At 41.1% G+C, this 21,770-nt stretch overlaps 2 protein-coding genes across 2 annotated transcripts in view; one reads left to right on the forward strand and one right to left on the reverse strand.

The window, feature by feature from the left end:
• cdh23 (cadherin-related 23) overlaps positions 1–16,022 on the forward strand; it is a 197,629-nt gene extending 181,607 nt beyond the window's left edge. Inside the window, exons 41-68 of the mRNA XM_085428695.1 lie at positions 140–349; positions 617–724; positions 2,834–2,936; positions 3,463–3,588; positions 3,671–3,874; positions 4,059–4,517; positions 4,634–4,750; positions 4,837–5,061; positions 6,022–6,191; positions 6,613–6,750; positions 7,256–7,375; positions 7,739–7,916; positions 8,122–8,333; positions 8,787–8,981; positions 9,065–9,178; positions 9,295–9,424; positions 9,686–9,949; positions 10,031–10,192; positions 10,756–11,012; positions 11,089–11,186; positions 11,325–11,445; positions 11,541–11,620; positions 11,744–11,784; positions 11,926–11,986; positions 13,006–13,135; positions 13,298–13,417; positions 13,727–13,837; positions 14,226–16,022. Of these exons, the coding sequence (XP_085284821.1) occupies positions 140–349; positions 617–724; positions 2,834–2,936; positions 3,463–3,588; positions 3,671–3,874; positions 4,059–4,517; positions 4,634–4,750; positions 4,837–5,061; positions 6,022–6,191; positions 6,613–6,750; positions 7,256–7,375; positions 7,739–7,916; positions 8,122–8,333; positions 8,787–8,981; positions 9,065–9,178; positions 9,295–9,424; positions 9,686–9,949; positions 10,031–10,192; positions 10,756–11,012; positions 11,089–11,186; positions 11,325–11,445; positions 11,541–11,620; positions 11,744–11,784; positions 11,926–11,986; positions 13,006–13,135; positions 13,298–13,417; positions 13,727–13,837; positions 14,226–14,567 (4,596 nt within the window). The 3' untranslated portion in view covers positions 14,568–16,022. The remainder of the gene's footprint in view (positions 1–139; positions 350–616; positions 725–2,833; positions 2,937–3,462; positions 3,589–3,670; positions 3,875–4,058; positions 4,518–4,633; positions 4,751–4,836; positions 5,062–6,021; positions 6,192–6,612; positions 6,751–7,255; positions 7,376–7,738; positions 7,917–8,121; positions 8,334–8,786; positions 8,982–9,064; positions 9,179–9,294; positions 9,425–9,685; positions 9,950–10,030; positions 10,193–10,755; positions 11,013–11,088; positions 11,187–11,324; positions 11,446–11,540; positions 11,621–11,743; positions 11,785–11,925; positions 11,987–13,005; positions 13,136–13,297; positions 13,418–13,726; positions 13,838–14,225) is intronic.
• Positions 16,023–16,297: 275 nt separating this feature from the next.
• On the reverse strand, positions 16,298–21,194 carry eif3l (eukaryotic translation initiation factor 3 subunit L). Its single transcript, XM_085428697.1, has 15 exons — positions 21,047–21,194; positions 20,667–20,709; positions 20,320–20,530; positions 20,161–20,240; positions 19,875–19,936; positions 19,703–19,772; positions 19,542–19,615; positions 19,157–19,328; positions 18,853–19,007; positions 18,122–18,292; positions 17,762–17,895; positions 17,371–17,544; positions 16,991–17,180; positions 16,704–16,784; positions 16,298–16,483 (listed from the first exon to the last, which is right to left on the reverse strand). The coding sequence occupies exons 1-15, from the start codon at positions 21,068–21,070 to the stop codon at positions 16,412–16,414; spliced, it is 1,713 nt and encodes a 570-aa protein (XP_085284823.1). The 5' UTR covers positions 21,071–21,194; the 3' UTR covers positions 16,298–16,411.
• Between the last annotated feature and the right edge of the window lie 576 nt (positions 21,195–21,770).

Consider the following 21,770-nt stretch of genomic DNA (forward strand, 5'->3'; position numbering starts at 1 on the left):
TTTTTAATCTCTTTATGTCACATAACCCACAATATAAAAAAATCATAATAAAGTCTTGTTTTTATGGGTTTATTAATAGCTGTTCAACCAGCTTGAACTGAATGCCTTTATTTTTAAAGGTGGCTCTTATTTTTTTCAGGTGCTGGTGGGGGTTTATGTTCTTGATATCAATGATAACGACCCGGTCCTCCTTAACCTGCCTTACAACACAAGTGTAAGTGAAGGCGCGTCAGTACACACGTCTGTGGCCAGAGTCCGGGCGCAAGATGCAGACAGCGGACGCAACGCACTGCTCACTTATAACATCACTGCTGGCAACCAGGATGGAGCCTTCTACATCAATGACACAGTGAGAGAACTGGGTGGTGGGGTTTAGGCTGAAAAAGGTGGAGCAGGTGGTGGAAGATAAAGAAGCATCCAAGAGCTTCTAGATTTAGTCCCAGATCAGTTTATCAGTTTAGTTTAACCTATGGAAGTGTTTAGGCTCCCTTTAATCTGCAGTCCAGCTAAATACATTAGCTGTGTATAGACTATAAATAAAAAGCTTATGTGACAGGATATGAATTTGTCTTTTTTTTTAGATAAGGGTGAAATATGTCTCTTGTTTGTATCACAGACTGGTGTCGTCCAGGTCAACAGACCACTAGACAGAGAGCGAGTAGCTGAATACACACTCACCATCACCGTCAAAGACAACCCCGAGAATCCCCGCATCGCTCGTAGGGTAAGCTCACTCTCCTGTGTGCATTTGTTGCAAGTGTTTGCATGCTATCACCCTGACAGTTTCACAGAGAGACCAATGAACCCATCTGCCTGCAAATAAAATAGTGTGTCTTTGCAGCTTATCTCGGGAATTTAACTGCAAGCGTGGTTTTTAGGTTATGCACAAATAGTTGTTTCACGAAAGCACTTGCCATAATGTGAATGAAATGTAAATGAGCCCTTCAAACTCTGGGTGATTGCTTTAGTTTGAACGATGAACAAGGCACAAATGGGTAATATAGCCCTAAATCACAACAACAGTGACCTCAAGTTGATTTATATTGTACAATAACAGATGCCCACCATAACAGAGAGAAAACCCAACAATCAGACACGCCTACGAGCAAGCATTTGATGACAGTGGAAAGGAGAAACTCTTTTAACAGGAAAACTGCAACAGAACCAGGCTCTGGGAGGGGCGGCCAGCTTCTGCGTTGTGTTGGTGGTGAGTTCTGACTCACATGGACAAGCCAAATGCCTTCTGGAGAATAGATTTTATGGCCAGACGAGACATCATCAACTTCACCTGAAATCAGCAGCTTGATGTTTGAAACTTGACACAGCTGGGTGCTACAACAGGAAAATGATCCAAACACACATCAAAACTGGTTTTCCAGTGGATAAAGCAGTAAACGTTAGGCTTTTTGATTGGTGTTCCTAAAGCCCCAACCTTAACCCCATGCTTAAAACTAGCATGTGCCAGGAAACCAACTAAAGTATATGAATTCTACCAAATCTACCAAGGAGAATGGTCAAATATCCAGCCTAAGTTATGCAAAAGCTTGTTAATGTCTACCAAAAGCATGTATGCATGCTGTACTGGAAAAAGAAAACTTCGAAGTTTTAAAAGTTTAAAAGCCCATGTTTATCACAAGGTGACCTGGAGGCCAGCTTGAGGGAAAGGACCCAAAAGCAGACTCAGTAAGCTCAGCGATGAATTTACACTTGATTTATTCAGTGATATCAAAGCCATTTACAAACACCAAAACCCACAACAAGCCCACAAGATATTAAACAACTATTTACATGAATATGTACAATATGGGGAAGATGTGCGGAGCGTCAGTGAGGTGGAGGGGAGACTTCTTAGGGAAACTCAGGAGCGGAAGACGGGCACAGATGACTGGTTTAACCAGAACAGGATTACAGTCTCCTCCAGGGCACAGGGAGAACAGAGACAATGAGGCAAAGTGAGCCAGGAAATCTGAGGAGTGATTCAGTAGGTGTGGCTGCTTACTTGGATCAGAGCGGTTTTCCAATTGGGAGGCGTCGTCGTGAACCCAAGTGAATGGTTTTGTGGCAGGGAATCCAGAGCTTCAGTGGGCAGGGTGGAGGCAGTGATAGTGGAGGAAATCCACTGAGGGAGGTGAAGGAGATTGCCTGACTCCGCCTCAAGGTGGACCCAGGAAGAACACCGCCAGCCCCGACACACCCGCCACTCAGTTGTATGGTGACAAATTTACCATGACATTCATGCCCATGATGACTGTATATAAACCTTTGATCACAACTATAAAAGTTATATAATGTAACAAGTGCAAAGTGCAAATGGTGGATTCATGTAAGAAAAATAGAAAAACTTTCAATCTAAGGTTTTCTATGCCCATTTTGCTCTACTAGGTACAGTGATACGTGAGTTCAAATGAAGTTCATCTTTGAAAGTTACATAATTTTGATACTTTAAGAGTTATAAGACACTTCTGTTTATACCTATGTCCCACCTGTTTTTTGATACTTTACTTCCTGCATCGTGTTCATATGTGGTCTTTTTACTTAAAGCGAGAGTAACATAGTTCATCAAACTGCAGTTGTGAGGTTTTCTTTAAACGCACCATGCATCTGTGGGAAAAGGTGTGAAACTGTTCTTCTTGCCTGCAGAGATGTGAACCGCTAAGAGTCTGAATGCAGTCCATTAGTGCATGCAACAAAGTAGTGCAAAATCTGTCTGATCTGACGTCTGATATCTCTATATTAGTTTGCAGGTTGACTGACCTATATTTGTCTCTTGCTTGCTGTGTCACACAGTCTTCTAAGCATTTTCTTTCCATGAATCTTTTGTCCCACACACCAGGATTCAGACTTCTTGGTTATCACCATTTTGGATGAGAATGACAATAGGCCTGTGTTTACCAGGAGCAGCTACAGGGCTGAAATCACAGAAAACTCTGCTGCAGGTAGCATCCGTGTGTGTGTGGGTGTGTGTGTGTGTGTCTACCTTTGCAACCTATAACTGCATGGCAGAGCAACATGGTCTGTAGCACTGTCTAACCCACTTCCTGAATCTGTTTACACACAGTTCGTGTTCAGCAAAGGCTTTTTTTTTTTCACTTTGTCGAGTGATTTACAAATAGCCTTGTATTATAAATACACTTCAGATACACAAAATACATTTGTTCAAAACACAAATAACAAACACGTGACCTGGGGACAGTACAGAAGACTTCTTCCAAAAGTCCTTTACCTTGTAAGGACTGATGATCAATGTTATTTTTGAAATATTGTGAGACTAAAGTCAGCATAAGTGACAGGCCTAAATCTATCCCCAAACAAGGACTACTTTTTAAAGAAGAAGAGCAAAGAATTTTACGTGAATAATTTTCAGTGTGTAATAATTAAGATGACTTTTCTTTTTACCACATATTGATTTAAATTGGGAGGACAGCTTTTTCCTCATTCCTGACATCTTAGTCTGTCTTGTAGGAACCACTGTAACAGTTTTAAATGGACCAGTTCTAGCTGAGGATAAAGACATTGGACGTAATGCTGTGGTGAAGTACCGCCTGCTGGGACCCAGGGTGGACCTCTTCACCGTAGATGCTGATACTGGTAACATTGTGACTCTCCAGTAACAAGAAAGAAGATTTCTTTTTTTAAAAAGTGTGATGGTAAAGTCTGTATCTCCCTCCAGGTGTGATACTTGTGCGCCAGGGAGCAAAGTTGGACCGAGAGGCATTTCAGGAGCCTCGTGTAGAGCTGTTTCTGGTTGCGGAGGACATAGGAGGTTTAAACAACAGCGTACCTCTCACAGTTACCATCCTGGATCAAAATGACAACCCTCCTGTCTTTAGCCCGTCCAGTTTCAGCGTTCGACTTCCTGAAAACAGCCCGACTGGTGTGTGCATTGCTTTGTTTCTATGATCTGGGTCAGTGAGTGGGATGGGAGGAGGGACTTTGAAACAAAAGTATTACCCCTCCACTGTATGAGGTTTAGGCGCTTTTTGTCTTCGGTGTAGTGATACTTGATCACAATGTGTGTGTGTATATTTGCTCTCCAGTCATTACTTTGTCTCTTCCAGGTGTTGTGGTGACTCAACTGTCTGCCACCGATGCTGACTCTGGCTCTAACGGATGGCTGACGTATCGGTTGGAAAGTGGCGCAGAGGACCGCTTTGTGGTCGAAGCGCTGTCTGGCGCTGTCTTAGTGGGCAACACCACGCTTGACAGAGAGGAGCGCGAATCATACCGTCTTGTCATCATAGCAACTGACCGCGGCACACCCCCTTTGTCTGGCACGGCCACCCTGACTGTTATCCTGGATGATGTCAACGACTCACGGCCACGTTTTATACAGCCTGTAACCGTGATAAACGTCAATGAGTCCACTCCGCCCGGTGTGGTGGTAGCCACGCTGACTGCCGAGGACCCTGATCTGCATCCGCGGTTGGAGTATTACATTATTTCCGTGGAGGCAAAGGATGATGGGAACAACCCAGTGGATGGGCTCCAGGAGTCCTTTGGGATTGATCTACACACAGGTGAGACATATATTTCTACCGCGTTGTATGTTTAGATCTAAAAAGCTTTACTTTGAGTAATGATGATGGATACCGGCTATATCAGGTCTTTTGTGTGTCTTTATATGGACTTTCAGGCGCGGTATTTGTACGCAACCCTCTCAACAGAGAGCTGGTAGCTACATTTGAGATCATTGTGTCTGTACATGACAATGCCAGCGATGTTATTGACAGGTCAGGCAGTGTTCCCAATGGTAAGTGACTCTTTAACCTTCAGTTTATTATAAGTGACTTCCTAAGTAGTTTCCACTTATCTCTCATATCATGATCTCCTCTACAGCAAGATTAACCATCAACGTGTTGGATGTAAATGACAATGCTCCTCGTTTCCGGCCTTTTGGAGTGACTAACTTCACAGAGAAGATTTTAGAAGGAGCTCAGCCAGGCACAACGCTGTTGTCAGTGTCAGCTGTAGATCCAGACAAGGGTCCCAATGGCCAGATCATCTACCAACTGCTTCACTTGCCTCGAGGGGGATACGTTAGACTGGAGGACCCTTCAGTTGGTGGGCTGTCGTTGGCTGCATGCTGTCAACAAACGCAGCATGCACCAGTTTTAGATTTGCTTTCATTTAAGATGCTGTTACTTGGAACATCAAATAAAACAGAATGCAATGATTTGCTAATCTTATTTTATTCACAGTATACAACAAAAACACATGTTTGAACTGAAATATTTTTTATATTTAATGAAAAATATTAGCTCATTTTGAATTTGACATGTCTCAAAGAACTTGGGGTGGTGCCACATTTTGAAACATTTTGCAACTAATGAAGTAAACTGAGAGTAAACTCAGAAGTAAAGAGGGCAGAGGCAAAAAAAACTGCATCTGTAAAAGGATTTCAGAATAATATTCCTTAATTTAAAATTGCAAACACTTTGAATGTCTCATAAGCTACAGAACAAAATAAGAAACTATTTCTCTTAAACTGGTACATTTTCTCAGTTTAAATAAGTTTTCTATAATAATAATGGATTGATATAGCGCTTTTCAAGGCACCCAAAGCACTTTACAATACCACTATTCATTCACTCTCACATTCATACACTGGTGGAGGCAAGCTACAGTTGTAGCCACAGCTGCCCTGGGGCAGACTGACAGAAGCGAGGCTGCCATATCGCGCCATCGGCCCCTCTGGCCAACACCAGTAGGCAAGTAGGATAAAGTGTCTTGCCCAGGGACACAACGACCAGGACAGAGAGCCCAGGGATCGAACCGGCGACCTTCCGGTTACAGATGCGATTCCCAACCGCCTGAGCCATGTTCTGTTCTGTGAAAATATGGGTTTATGAGATTTACAAGCTACTATTTACTAGCTTTATTTTTTTATTTGACTTGTTTTTATTGTAATTGTGTTTATATTATACTTTTCCGTACTTGTTGTCATGCAAATTTAAAATCTAAACACAGGCTATAGTATATGAATGTTGACCGTGACTATCATTGTGATACCATTTTTTCTAGGTAAGATCGTAGCCAACCAGACGGTGGATTTTGAGCAGGTTCAATGGCTGAATTTTACAATTCGTGCTCAGGACCACGGCACTCCTCCCATGATTGCTGAGCTGCCAGTTTATCTGCGTATTGTAGATGTCAACGACAACAACCCTGTCTTTGTACAACCGTCATATCAGGTATTAAAGAGGACGTTAAGAAACACGAACACAATTGAAGCAAATTTGTGTAGGACTGTTGCTTAAAATGTTTCTATATTCTCTGTGATCACTGCTTAAACTTGATATTTGTGGAGATTTTAAGAGCCTACCGCAGGAGAAGTACAAGCCTCAGGATGCCAGTGTTATTAGTGTCATTAGTTACATCTATGTCTAAATTAAATAAAGTACCAGCGCACGTGAGCCCGAAAAGGACAAAACACAGCAAACCGAGAAATAACAAAGTCATTAAATTATGAATAAGAGCACACAAAATCCATGAAATTAATTCACCACAGTAAACTGCCACCAGTGTATTAACTGTAAAAATGAGCTTGCTTTGCAATGTCATCAAGCATTGTACTGCATGAGTGTTTTTTTGTTCTTTTTTTCTTGTTTGTAGGAGCCTGTGTTTGAGAATGTAGACTTAGGCACCACCATAGTTCGCGTCCGTGCTACAGATGCTGATTCTGGCCTCTTTGCAGTGATTGAGTACAGCCTGGTAGATGGAGAGGGCAAGTTTGGAATCAGACCATCTACTGTAAGTGAACTCATACACCAGCAAAATCTGATCTAGTGTAAATAAAATTGCTTTATTTTTGTTTCTGCAATTAGAGTTTTGTTTTAGCATTTCCTAGAAAATCCAAAATGACAAAGCTTTGCTTAAAGTGTAACAAAAACATCTCAGAGTAGTTACAGTAAATGTAACATTCCACTGTGTGAGATTTTAGTGGAAAGGTTAAAGCGAAGCAATCCATAACCTTTGAACAGCAGGTTCCACTGAAAATGTGGAATTTCTGTCCTCTGGGGAAAAAAATAAACATTTATTGAGTAGTGAGGAGTGTTTTACTGTGTTATCTCTCCTGGCAGGACTGAGGAGCATACTACCAGGAAACACAAGTTTATGCAAAAGGATCTAAAAATATCTACAGTACATATTTGACCGTATTTGACTTCTGTTCTGTCATAAACACAGAGTCAACTATATGTTCTCCCAGTCAACACTTTTACTTCTTCCCCTCATCATTCTTTCTCTTCTGCGTTAGGGAGAGATCTACATCCTGTCCCCTCTAGACAGAGAGACAAAGGATCACTACACTTTAACAGCTGTCGCCCGAGACAATCCCGGCGGCAGTCCAAACAAGAGACGAGAGAACTCTGTCCAGGTAGAAATCGTAGTTCGTGATGGCAAAAATATTTGGTTTACACATAAACAATATTGTAAATATGTCTTTAGTATTTGGGTGATTCATTGAACCCTTATGGAAATGAGAAATAGGCCAATTTTACAAGTTGTGTTGTCAAAGTCAAAAAATAGCAAATCATGCAAACACTTGATCAAATACTTATTAAGGGTGTCGACCAGGAGAATCTATGAATTTGAAGCCAATGCTTATCTTATAATATATATATAATTTTTATAATTTGAACTATTGTTTTAACTGCGTGCTGAGCTAAACTCTGCAGATCTTAAAGCCCAAGCTAATACTATCCCTAATATCCTTTTGCATTATAATGTGTCAAATCAGGTCCTGGTGACTGTTCTCGATATCAACGACTTTCAGCCGCGCTTCTCAGAGCGAGTGTACAACACCAGTGTGTTTGAGAATAAGCCCAGTGGTACTTCCGTGATAACAATAAAGGCTACTGACCTGGATGAAGGCGAGAATGGTGCAGTACTCTACAACATGTTAGGACCCCATTCAGGTATGAAAACGCAAGATGCAATAAAATCCTCAATAGGGTCACATGACTAAATCTTTTCAATGAACTATGCTTTGAATTAAAAGTTACTACCTTAGGTACAGCTTGAATTCTTCCAATAAATATCCACACTTTACTTTTTAATCACTTGTATAATTGGTGGAAAGAGAATAGTATCACAACTTTGTCTTCTCTTGCGCTTTTTCAGATGCGTTCTCCCTGGATCCAAACACAGGACTGGTGCGATCTCGACGTCTGCTTCAGTCGTCAGAACGTTTCAACCTGACTGTGGTGGCTACAGACCAGGGGCGTCCCCCCCTATGGGGCACAGCGGACCTGATCATCATAGTCATAGATGTCAATGACAACAGACCTGTGTTTGTTAGGCCTGCCAATGGAACTATCATCCATATCTTAGAGGTACCATCTGCATTCACAGCCTTCTTTAAGTCATCGTTGTCAGCATGTGCTTTTGCCGTACGCTTCTGTTGTGCAAGGATATATATGTCCTGATTTCTTTACTCTAGTGCTACTATAATGCTCAAAAGAAATGAGTCACTGGTTTTACTGTGAAGAGTTGAACTTATACTTTTACTTCCTTTTTAATACACTGCTAATAAAATGTATTTCATGTGGATTAGTCATATTTGTCTGACACTCCATCAGTATCATAAATGGCTCTAATAAAATAACCCTTATTGTGGTTTGGTTGTGGTCTTTCAAGAGTTGTTTATCTTCCAACTGAGAGACATCATACCATATCACAATATAGAAACCTCTCATAAACCACAGATTTCTTGCATTTGAGTAATATAGATAGGTTATTTAGTTCAAGTCACACAAACACTCACTGCCCTTCTTTGCTCTGTACAGGAACAACGTCCAGAACTGGTGGTGTATGAAGTGCATGCTACAGATGCTGATGAGGGGCTCAATGGAGAAGTGCGCTATGCCTTCCTGCAGACGGGAGCCGGTAACAGAGACTGGGAAAACTTTCACATTGATGCCGTGACTGGAGTCATTACTACTACTGCAAAGCTTGACCGAGAGAAGCAGGCCTTGCTTAGCGTGAGTCACCAGAGTTTGTTTGTGTTTTCAGTTGGTGTAATTGTAGGTATGTGACGCTAACCCTGTGCAAACTGTTCTCTCAGCTTATTATTGTGGCCCGTGACATGGGCCAGCCAGTGCCTTATGAGACCATACAGCCTCTGCAGGTGGCGCTGTCGGACATCGACGACAATGAGCCTGTCTTCCTCAAACCGCCTGTGAGCACACAGATCTAGGAATACATCATAAATGTGGTCATCTGTACATAAGAGATTGTGTTCATGTGTTTTTATGTAATATTTTCCCATGGTCTGTGTGTGTGTGCACTTCCCAGCGTGGTGGCTTGCCTTACCAGAAGCTGACAGTGCCTGAGCACTCCCCTCCAGGAACCACTGTGGGCAACATAACCAGAGCTGTGGACGCCGATGAGGGCTCCAATGCAATCGTCTACTACTTTATTGCAGGTCACTCGGTGCTTTACACACAGTAGCATGTTTTTGCTGTTAATTGTGATTTTTTTTCTCAGTCAGTTCAATAACTGATGTAGCCAAAGTCTTGAATTTAGGAAGATTATAAACTTATTGTATCTCTATTGTGTGGCCATATGAAAGTCCTTGTACTTCAAAAGCTTGAGAATAATGAAGACATTTGTATGGATCTAGCTGTCTTTGTTCGCTCTTTGAAGCTTCAGTGTTTAATGTGGCCAAATGTGTCTCTTCCTGAAGGAGGAAACAGCGACGGAAACTTTGGCTTGAGTCTAGATGGAGAGTTAAAAGTGCTCAAAGATCTGGACCGAGAGGAGATCCCAGTCTACTCCATCATAATCAAGGCTTCCAGCAACAAGAGCTGGACTCCCCCCAGGGGTCAGAGGTCATTACGGGCTAAAGCTCTGGATCCGGCTCAAGACCCCAGTCTGCTGGATGTCCGGATTGAACTGGAAGACATCAATGACCAGACACCACGCTTCATGAAGACAGAGTACACTGCAGGTAACCTGCTTTCCTGCATAAATCTGTATGATGGACTATGTGATGCCGACATTTACTTTATACATTTCTTTCTTGTTTTAGGAGTTGCAGCAAACGCCAAAGTGGGCTCAGAGCTTATCAAGTTGGTGGCTATAGATAATGATATAGGCAACAACAGCGTGGTCCAGTACCACATTGTTACGATCCGCTACTTCCACTCACAGAGCAACGGCAGTGAGGATGTTGGCAATATGTTCATCATCGGTGCGTTTCTATAATGCATTGCTGTAATGCAAATCCTCTGAAGGGAGAACCAAAATGCATTGTATTTTAATCTTGGGTACATTTTGACCTGTGAGAAAAAAGAAATTTAAGAAACTTGCACAACAAGTATTTCGGAATTCTAGAGGGCAAAAACACTGTGTAGCAATGGCGAGAGATTTAAAGTAAATGCAGATGTCAAATATCTCATAATAAAAACTTGATGAAAAACTGTTCACATATTGTTTTAAAAGATAAGGACGACTCTGTCACAAATGAGTAAGTTCAGACTTTGAACTCGTTTGCAAACAAATTATAGGAATTGAAATGGCTTCAATAAAACCGAGTTAACAAATAGTAACAGCGTTCTCACACATGAACATTTTGCTTCCCGTAACCATTTTCCCACGCAGACGCAGAGAAAGTTACTTAAACCACCGCCTATTTTCAGATCTTTTCTGCATGGTTTCAGTTGTACTGGTGTTCATACAGTGACAAAAGTCTTTTTGCTCCCGAGTGAAGCAAATTTCTTACACAGAAACAATGCTGTCCCTTGATTTCCCCAGGTTTGACAGATGGCATCATCCGCACTTACGATCTCTTCACAGCCTTTAATCCCGGCTACTTTCAGCTTGAGATTTTGGCATGTGATTTTGCTGGACACAGCACAACAACTAATGTGAATATCTATATTCTCCGGGATGACCAGAGGGTCAAGATAGTCTTCAATGAGATTCCCGATTTTGTTCGTGCAAACCAGGAAGATTTCATCAACCTGCTCTCCAACATCACCGGTGCTATTGTCAATTTAGATGACATACAGGTTAGGCTTTCTTAGAGAAATGCTTTGATTTGTTTGCAGTGTGTAGATATCTGACATCTTTGACCCTTTTTTTCAGTTTCATGTGGACAAGAAGGGCAGAGTGAGCTATGTTCAGACTGATATGCTCATCCACGTTGTCAACAATCAGACCAACACCATCCTAGACGTTGAAAGGTCGTGTATGCACTAGCGCTCCAAAGCAGCGTGGTTGCACTTTGATTCACATACACTAGGAATAATAAGGCCAGTGCAATAAGGCCTTTTTTATATAAGGACTACACATTCTGAACCGATTTTTTTAATACTTTCCAGGGTTATTCAGATGATCGATGAAAACAAAGAGCAGCTGAGAAACCTGTTCAGAAAATACAATGTTGTGGACGTCCAGCCAGCTGTTGGGGACAAACTGCCAGACGACATCTCTACTCTGCAGGTGTGCAAAGCTGCCAACTCTGGAAGTCTCCAGCCTGCTGCAGATGTTATTTGGTTTTGGTGCTTTTAAGGTGTCTTTCTTTTTCTCTTTCACAGCTGGTCATCATTATCTTGGCTGTGCTGCTGTGCTTTGCGGGGATTTTGTTTGTCACAATGAATTGGCATTATCGCAGAGTGTAAGAATTTTGTATTAAGGCACATTTGTTTACATTGTTTGAAACTCGCTCAGTCACGCTACCAGTCTGAGCAGCTGATCAACATGTTTATGATCTCATAATGTGTCTTTTTGTTTGACGCAGACATGAGAGGAAGTTGAAAGCAATTGTCGCAGGATCAACAGGTGAGAAGCAGCTCGACTGATGGGACGGTCCCTTTATCTGTTGATCAGGAAATGACTTTGCTATCTGCTGATGTACAGTACAAAATATCAGTTAACTCAAAGCTGTTTTTCCATTACATTGAACTTTCCTCTACCTCACAGGAAACCAGGGACTAATGGATATCCTGGACATGCCCAACACTAACAAGTACTCCTTTGAGGGGTAAGATAATAGCTTTATTTTTACATTTTACTGGCTAACATTATTTACAAGAAGTTCTCACTTACAACAAAGTTCTCACTTGATGTTTGTTTTTTGACAAGTTCTGTTTTTTCAAAGTCTCACTTGATTTTTGTTGTTTGACAACTTCTGTTTTTTCAGGCATGCCTCTCCTTGACTTAGAAAACAATAAACAAATAAATGCTTAATAAGTGTATTTATTAATAATATAACAGAGGAGGTTAACAGACACTGCAACAAAGGACAGAAGAAGAGCAGGGCACAGGAGGGAGACAAGACACTTGACAATAATGAAAGACAGTGATACAGGAGGGGAAGTAAAACTAAACACTAGACACCACTAGATTTTATCAAAATAAAACAGGAAGTAAGCGCCATAACTAAACGTTTTAACTTAATCTTAAGCTACAAGAGGGAACAAATTAAAAGGACTAAATTATAACAAGAATTAAATGCTCCAAAATGCTCAAGAAAATAAAAAGACCAGTATACAAAACTAGTGAACAACCTAAAAAGTTGAAAGTTAAAAATCATCGTCCTGCAACCCCAAGAAATATTATTGGAATTTAATTCCCCACAAAACCCTAAAGTGTTGTTTTAACGTGTGACAGCAAGACTAACATGTTAATTAGTAAGTGTTAAGTGTAAGTAAGTGTTATCTCTGCATAGCTCCGGGCTAGCTGTTTCCAGTGTCATTATATCAAACTAAGCTAACTGCACATTAGCTTTATAATTAGCTTACAGACAAAATAGTTGTAAAAATCATAGTTAACTGCATTGTCATGACTATTTGAGCTGTTTTCACCATAATTAGGTATCCTCAGCATTTCTATAGCACAACAAATTATGAGAAAAGAGACACATAATCCAATCATTTCTTTCCTTTCTCCATAGATCAGGAAGTTCATTTGAATTAACCATTTTCTTGAAGCTTATTTTGATGCCTTCAAAGGCAAGGTCCTTTGTATAACCTCTCACTGATGGATTTAATGCTTCTGCAGGGCCAATCCAGTGTGGCTGGACCCATTCTGTCGCAACCTTGAGTTGGCTGCTCAGGCTGACCATGAGGATGACCTGCCTGAGAACCTGAGTGAGATAACTGACCTGTGGAACAGCCCCGCACGCACTCACGTCAGTACCAACATCCATTTGTATTTCTCAATAACACCCCAAGTATATTAATAGATACAATTTTGCTATGTGTTTTAATACTCAAGAGATGTAGAATATGGGAGTTTGTATCGTTTACCATGAAATACTCTACCATAACGTTTTCATCATTTGTTCTCACAGGGCACATTTGGTCGAGAGCCTCAAGCGAAACCTGAGGATGATTGTTACTTGAGGGCAGCAATTCAGGAGTACGACAACATTGCTAAACTGGGCCATATCATGAGAGAGGGCCCTATCAAGGTGAGACCAGGAGTAATGCACTCACACATGCGCATACTTTCTTTTTTATTTTTGCTCCATCCATCTCATAATTGTCGGGACAGTTTCTTTTCCCAGAACTCAAGCCTTCCCCTATTTTTAAGAAGTGGAGGAGGTCCTGAGTATAAAATATAGAGGCAGACCCTGAGGACTCTATTATAGGCTTTTAACGTGCCTTCAGGGATAGGCCTTCCTGCTCTGGATTCTTATTTATCTGTCCTGTGACAGCGCGGGTGTGCAAAGGTGGATGGTGTTACATACTATGTTTGATCATGACTGCCATCCTGTCAGGGTTCCCTGCTCAAGGTGGTCCTGGACGACTACCTGAGACTGAAAAAGCTCTTTGCAGCACGGCTTGTCACAGCATCCACAACCGAAGGAGACATCTCATCTGTCACTGAGGTGGGCTACAAAAAACGGACGAGCTCTCTGCACCTGCTGAAGGTGTTCCTGTCTGCTGGAGAATGATCTTCTGTTTCTCTCAGTTCCCTTTCTGACAGCTTGTCTGAGTACTCTGACATGATTCCTTCCTGCTGGTTCTCCTTTCTCGTGTACTGTGAACCAGACTTCAGGTCAAACAGAGTTTAAGCTTAAAATTTGCTGATTATTTGTTTCAAGTGTTTTTCTTCCAGTGACCTACTAATTTCACTTCTGTTTCATTCCACTGATTTACTCCTTTCTAGCACCTTGTCAAAGCTATTTCTTTGTCAACCTAATGCATTTTAATCCCAGCATTAATAGCTAGCAGCTTCATTCACTCTCCCTCTCCTCTCCTGTCCTCCTTTAACAGCTGATCCAGAGCGATTTGGATGACGAGGACGATGAGCATCTGGGTATGGGTGGAGGTCGGGGCACTCTCCGTTTCAAGCACAAGCTTCCTGTGGAGTTGAAAGGGTCTGAGGGTGTGCACGTGGTCCACGGCAGCACAGGCACGCTCCTCACGTCTGACCTCAACAGCTTGCCTGAGGACGACCAGCGGGCCCTGGCACGTTCTCTGGAGGCACTAAATTCTGATGGGGTGCTGTACTCTGAGCGCAACGCCCGTACAGAGTCTGCAAAGTCCACCCCGATGCACCGCCACAAGGATGGGGACACCCTGTCTGAGAGTCCGCTGGAGATCACAGAGTTATGACTAGCCGAGGCCTCGCTGGTCTGAGAGCAAACCACAACTCGTGTGTGTGTGTGTGTGTGTGTGTCCTTGTGCCTTCACACCGCCACCCTGATAAGTTTGGGAAGGACTGGAGGAGCAGTGTGTGTAGTCTAGGGAACATCATCATCGAACGTCAGTGCATCATTGAGACATCCCGATAAAGGACGAACGCAGCACTGGGTCAGCGTCGGTGGATCTTGCATTGGAAACGGTCCCATGTTGGATTTTGTCAAGAGATGGTTTATTTAAAAAGAAAACATATTAATAAAGGAAAGTGACAAGCTTGACACTTTCCTTCAGCGAGACAGAAAAAAAAACTGGTTTCATCAACTTTTATTTGAAGAGCTGAGTGGAAAAGAGGGACTAAGCCTCCCTGTGGGAGAAGCTTGTTGAACCACGACCTTAAAATCGTCAGAAGGTGCCTCGTTCTCACTAAACTTTTTGAAGGCATGCCTGGACTGCAGACACTCACACAAACGCACACACACACTCAAAATAAATAAATAGAATAAAAATGATGCTACACACACTCAGACCAGCGGATGGCCGTCAATGGGAGACTGAGACAATAACAATTCCTTATCACGCTGATATTTTTCCTTATTGAAAGATGCCTATGTCTGTGTTGAATGAGATATTAGATGTTGTTGTTGGGACTTTATTGATGAACACTTTATGGATACAGGGGAACCTCTGTATTTTCCCAGTGATGCTCACGGAGTGGCGTTTTCGCCTCACACAAAGGGATGAGGAGGCCTGAGCTCTTTTTGATCGTCTGAAGAGCAGCAGAGAACATTCAGACTCTAGTCCAGCTCACTTTTAAGAGCATAACTGTGTCAGTCACAGTTAAAGCAAGAACCTGCATAAGAAGAGGAAGACTTCTTAAATGATGAACATGGTGGATGAAGGATGACTGTTATCTGGTACTGGGGTTACAGGGAGTAAATAAATCTTTGATATTAAGGGCAGTTAGAGAAAGCCTTGATAAAGACTTATAAATGGGGGAAACTATGAATTATCCCATTTTCTAGACATAAAGAAGGCATTGTGCCCAGAGACTTTACACTGCCACCTGAGGGAGTAAAAGTCATGCTCCAATGAGCAATGTTTGCTTTATTTTTTTATTTTCTAGAATATGTGACGGAATTAAAAGATATTTTTGAAGAAAAAAAATATGCTGGCTTACCAAAATCGGTAGGGAACAACTTTGGATGTTTGAGTATGTGTATTTTGTGCTATGGTGACATGTCGTTCTGTTTTCCTTTGCAGGACAACTAATGCTGTTTCTGATGAGTGGTGTGTTTTAAAAAATAATGATTTTTTATATTCCCATTTTGTAAGTTTTTATTTCTTTGTCATTTTTGTCACCAGCCCTGAGATCTGTGTTGGGAAATGTTGTGGGATGGTCTGTGGTAATAAAAAGACTTATGCAATGGCCTCTGACCTCAATAGATGTTGCCATATGTCTGGTGTCTGATGCAGCAGAACGAGCTCAGACAGGAACAAAAAGCTTGGGAATCTGAAAATAAACATTAATAAACCTAAATATTAGTCCCCCAGTTACCTCACAGTTGACGTCTGTTCTACCCGCAAACAAAAGCTTAAGTAGGAACATAACACTACAAAAGAAGACTTAGCAACTGTGGTGAGGTGGTAAATACTGCCTCCTAGTGGAACACACCTGGTATTAGGGAGCAAAAACATACAAGTAATTAGTTTGCACTCCAATCCATCCTTTTATTGTTATTAGATTACATAGAAAATTTTTCATTAATAATAGCTGTCAAAAAACTGGAAGGAGGCATTAGAAGACGTGATGTGATGTCTCATCGGCCTGTAGCGGTTCCTGATGTCACAGTGGTAGCAGTGGTTGACATCTTCTTCAGAGTCCTGTTCAACTGTAGGGACACAAGAAGTGATCATTAGTCCTGTATTCAAAATCTTTTCAGTGCGGGGCAAACCAAAGGAGCAGGTGATGTTTTTAATTTTAATATTAGAGACAACTGTTTAATTTCCAAACTTTTAATATTCAAATTAGATTGTTACACCTTGTAATAGTTAGCATCTGAAACATATTAAATATTTTCCCATTCAGAGGCATTATGGACGATTGCTTACCTCCTCAAACTTGTGGATCTGTCTGATGAAAAAGTCTCCATACCGACGAGCGACTTTGGTGTCGGCAATGTGGATCATGTCCTGTGGGGAAAATGCCATCAAATATAAAGTACAACAAGCCACATCCACATATCTAACTTCTGTAAAACTTAATTTAAATCTTATGCTTAATTTTACCCAAACTAAACACCTGAGGCATTCCTCAGAGCCATCCAGCCCTGTGACATGCTATTTAAACAGCAGCACAGAAACATCAAAAAGAGCACTTTCATTTAAAAGATGTTCACCTTGTCAATGTAAAAGTCGACCTCAGACGCAGACTGGAACTCTCCGTCCAGCGCTGAGATGCCGCTGGTCCACACCAGATTCTTCATCTTGTGTTTGAAGACGAGCAGCTGAATGCGGAACTCCTGCTCTGTCATGTCCAGAAATCCGGCCAGCTTGGCTACTGGCATGGTGGTGTACAGCTTCAAGAAGCTACAATGACATATTGTGACTTAGATGACATGTATAAGCACTCAGACACAATCTAATAGTTCATGTAAAGGATTTAAATATGTAAAGTGTGGCAAAACGTTTGGAGGAGATTCAGGATATTTTTGTACATTACTCCAGCTTTTACAGGTAAAACTACAACCTCCACATACTCACAAGTTGGGGGACTCACCTTCGAATGGTGGAGAGCTGGGCCTGCTGCTGCACCTCCTCAGCAAAGACCTTCAACTGCTGTTGAAAAGGTTCTTTGTGGTAGTTCGGGTGGACGTTGTCGTAGTTTGGCACTACAGGTGACAAGAACTTGGGACAGGCAAAGCTGAACAGCTCCTCGAACACCTGCAGATCTCTGAGATGGTAAAAGTAACATTTGCATCAAAAGAAATGTTTGAGGCTATGAGCACAAATGCTAATAAAGTCATACATTACTGATTCCATATCCCATAAGCAAAGCTCCACACTTTATATAACATTCTACATAATACAAAATCATAACAGTAAAACAGAAAAGGACTGACTCACAACTTAAACATGTTGTAAAGCAAGGCAGTGAGTGTAGGTCTTACCCCTTTTGCATGCGGAGCATCTTATCTCCGTACTTCTCCCTCAGCTGGGTGTGGATGCTCTCGTCGATGCGCATCGGGTACATGGTCAGAGCGATAGCCAGCAGGCCGTGCATCTGCTCATTTTGTTTGTTAATCTGAAGAAAACATACAGGTATTATGACACCTGTTCCAAACATAATACTGTTTGATCATCCAACACAATGAGAGTGCCTGATTATTATTCACATGTCAAAGCATTTTAAAGAAAATCAGCGCATCCCAAATGTTGCTGTCTGAAGTTCTCTCACCACGTTCTGTACAGACATAAGTAAAAGAACCTACAGCTAAAGATAAGACAATAAAACCACTGCTGTTACTGACCATCTCATATTTATACGTTGACCTCTGGAACATGTTTCTTGTTCTCTGGATATAGAGCAGGATGTTAGCAAAGACTCGAATGGCATCCTGGTAGCGCCTCATCATAAGGTAGGCAAAACCCACATAGTAATATGTGGTGATTTGGCACTCTGGAACACGCGAGTACATACTCTGAAAGATAGGGAGAAAAAAAAAAATATGCAGAAATATGAATTACAGAGAAAATGAGCAGTTTCATTTTTTAATGTTTAATTTCAACAGATCAGCCAAACTTTATTTGTTGCTACAAAGGTTGATTTAATAGAAACTTTAAACTCTGAGATGAAATGAATTATATGACTCCGTGCTACTGAAGAACTGAGAACTGTGAATTATGTATTTGCTTTATAAAGTATTATAATAGTTATTCATTGTTAATGTGTCAGGTAAATTAATGAGTTCCTTCTTTTTTACTGCAACTTCACTTTGCCCACATTAAATTTCATGAGCATAAAGACTGATAAAGCAGAAACTGTGTCGAGTCAAATTATCACAAGAATCCTCGGAGAATATCGTTTGTTTGTTTTAAATTAAAAACATCAGTATCTGTCAGCATTGTATCAATCCTTCTAGGACAAGAGGAAACAACACCAACAACACATTTCCATAATGACACTCAATCCCAGCGCTCATCATCACTAGTGGGAGCAGACCAGACCTCTCTCTACATGAGGTCTTAAATAAGGTCGTACCTTCTTATTGAGCTCAATGTTCTCCAGGACTTTGATGGCCTGGTAATAGTCACCAAGCAGAGAGTGAAGCCTCAAAAGCCCGACCAAGCTGAAGTAACCCAACATCTTGTACAGAGAGTGACGTCCATATTCTCCAGCCACGCTTTCTGGGTCTCCTGCATTACAAGAACACATAACATGTTCACGACCTATACAGTCCTGGACTCTAAAGCCTTAAATTGACATAATTCAAGATTTTAAAATAATTAGGTTTCTATGAATACTCCATTGTTTCTATAAATATCATAAAAACACTCTTCTTTACCTCCACTTGTGTAGACCTCAAGCTGACGGTTGATGTTGCTCTTGTCCACCAGGGAGTGGAGAACATTGAGGACACTGTGGACGTTCCAGATCTTCGGGTTGCTCCTCAGGAACTCAATTTCCTCCTCAGACTTTTTGGCTGTCTTACAGCGGTACTGACTGAACGACTGAAACTGAAGGTGGAAGAGATGTTTGTTAGTGGATTTTAAATATGCTTTCTAGCCACGTGGACTAGTGATCATTAAAGACCATGAATATCTTCATTAATATGTCACCTATCTGGTGCTTAAAGTAATGATAACATTAACAACAACAGCTATCAGCCCTTTTCTTTATTTGGATCTTATTGATTGTTGAGCATGCACTCTAAAAACACTGTAATGTACCTGGTAGATAAACTCATCAATGATGTCCCAGAGCCACTGGTTTGGCAGCTCCAAGGGGGCCGGCCCATCAGCATCTGTTTAGAGTCAACAATGATCTCATATAGCTGCTGTTCTTGTACTAACGGATCAGAGAAAATGTATGGACAATATGTGCTCCTTACTGAGAATGTAGTTGAAGAGGTTGCAGTAATTGTAGTAGGACTCAAATCTCTGGTCCAAAGTTGGTCCACCCTGATTATACAGAAAATATTTTTTTCCAACCAAATTCTAGAAAGTTTTTTGGACAGTGATAAAAAAGACACAGACGACTGTTCATATTTAGCAGCTACTCACGCTGACTTTAGCGTAGATGTGTCTGTAATAGAGTTCTTTGTAGAGAATGAGAAACACGGCATCTGCAAAACACAAGAGACAAAAACAACATGAAACATCTCCACTGAACCACACAAAGGAGGCCTAAAACTCTTATAAAATCTTAAATATATAAAATAAATAATAATAATCTTAAGCGGTGCAAGTTTATCTTTTTTTTTTAAAATCACACTCAAACAATAAAGAATAAAAATGATACTATCCATACAAAATCAAAAGTAGAACAAGTAATGGATAACGCTCTCACCATTGCCAACAAGTGATGCGATGGCCTCAGCCTCTGGCCAGGGAGAGGTCTTGAAGAAACGGTCAGTCAACTTGTTCCAGCTTAATAGGTAAGAGCATGAAAAAGTCAGCATATTGATCACGCACGGTGTGAGAGTTATGTGCACAGAGTTAAGTTTACCTGTTTTCATAGACGTCCTGGATCTCGTAGATCTTCTGCTCAATGCTCTCACTAGACACCCGGTTGGACTGCAGCTCATAAACCTTCTGGTCAATCAAGTCAGAGATGGTTTTGTGGAAATACTGCAGAAAGTTCTTGATCACCTCTGGGATGACATGGTAGGTCTGCTGCTCATACTGCCTCTCGTAGGCAAGGTCTGCTTTAGGGTCACCTGCAAGGAAAATTAAAAGAACATCCTTTAATCTGCTCTAAAAGTTACTTATGTTGTGTGACTGACTAAACAAGAGGATTGTATCTGTAAAAATAGATAGTATGAGTATAAAAGGGATGGTTATTTGTATACTTACCAGTGTGCAGATCGTAGTCGTTTGTGTAGGAGTAAGGATCGTACTGTAAGGAAACAAAGCAATCAGGCATTTGTTACTGATACAGCTACAGCATCTGATATTGATCTGCCCAGCGAGAAACGACCACCTGATCGATTATATAGTGATATTTTATAATAATAAAAATGCACTAAAAAGAGTTACAGACAATTAGCTACTTTTTTGGTTGCATTGTCTTAAAGCAGGGTTTAAGAGTAAATTTATATCACACTAACTCATTGAAGCCACTGTTATACTATGCCGGTGGAGTCGAGCTAGCTACACAGCTACCTAGCTAACAGTGTGCCATTGTTATTGCAGTCAAAACGTACAAATGTCTGATGGAGTAAATGTGTACTTACATCCTCTTCGTCGTGGTATGACATTGTATTAGCTATTAGTCCAAGCTAGTTTAGATGCTGGAGTGAAAAAAGAGAATATGTGCTCAATTAGCTACCGCCGCTAAACCACGCAGCTGGCGGTGGAGAGATGGGAAGAAGCGGAAGGAAGTAGCTGTGACGTAGGAGTGACACGCATCGTAATTGGAGCACTATGGGAAATTGAGTTTGTTGTTCACGAAAAGAAACTTGATTCTCAAACTTTCGCATATCTCTTCTAAAAGCCAAAAAATATGTAGAGGGTGGTGAATTTAAAAACGAATAACCATTTCTTTCCGCGTTTTTTTCTTCTTAAGTTTCTCTTAGGGAATGAAACCTGTGTAACTGAGAACAAGAGCAAGCTAGGGCTCTGATTAGGGTTTCATAAATGTATTTTATGAACCTCATTGTTTTGCTAGTGTCTGTTCGTGAGACGGCATCTGTCCATTTGTTTACAGCTGTGCTTTTTAATCACCATAATGTATTGTAAAGATGACTAATGATACTAATTCGGCTACACCAGTTTTGACCAAACATATATTCGGGAAACAAACGGACTCTTGGCGAGACATGCCTTCCTACTGAAGGGCTTCTTGTGCAGGTACTGAAAAACAAACCACCAAGAGGAACAGATATAATTTGAGGCTTTATGTTCTTATTTGTCACGTTTCTTTGATTCTTGCACAAAAAAAATGTATGTTGAAAACTC

This window comes from Rhamphochromis longiceps, linkage group LG13, assembly GCF_057381845.1.
Source record: "Rhamphochromis longiceps isolate RC_006_pf linkage group LG13, R_longiceps_female_GT1.1, whole genome shotgun sequence".
In the NCBI taxonomy this organism is placed as follows: domain Eukaryota; kingdom Metazoa; phylum Chordata; class Actinopteri; order Cichliformes; family Cichlidae; genus Rhamphochromis; species Rhamphochromis longiceps.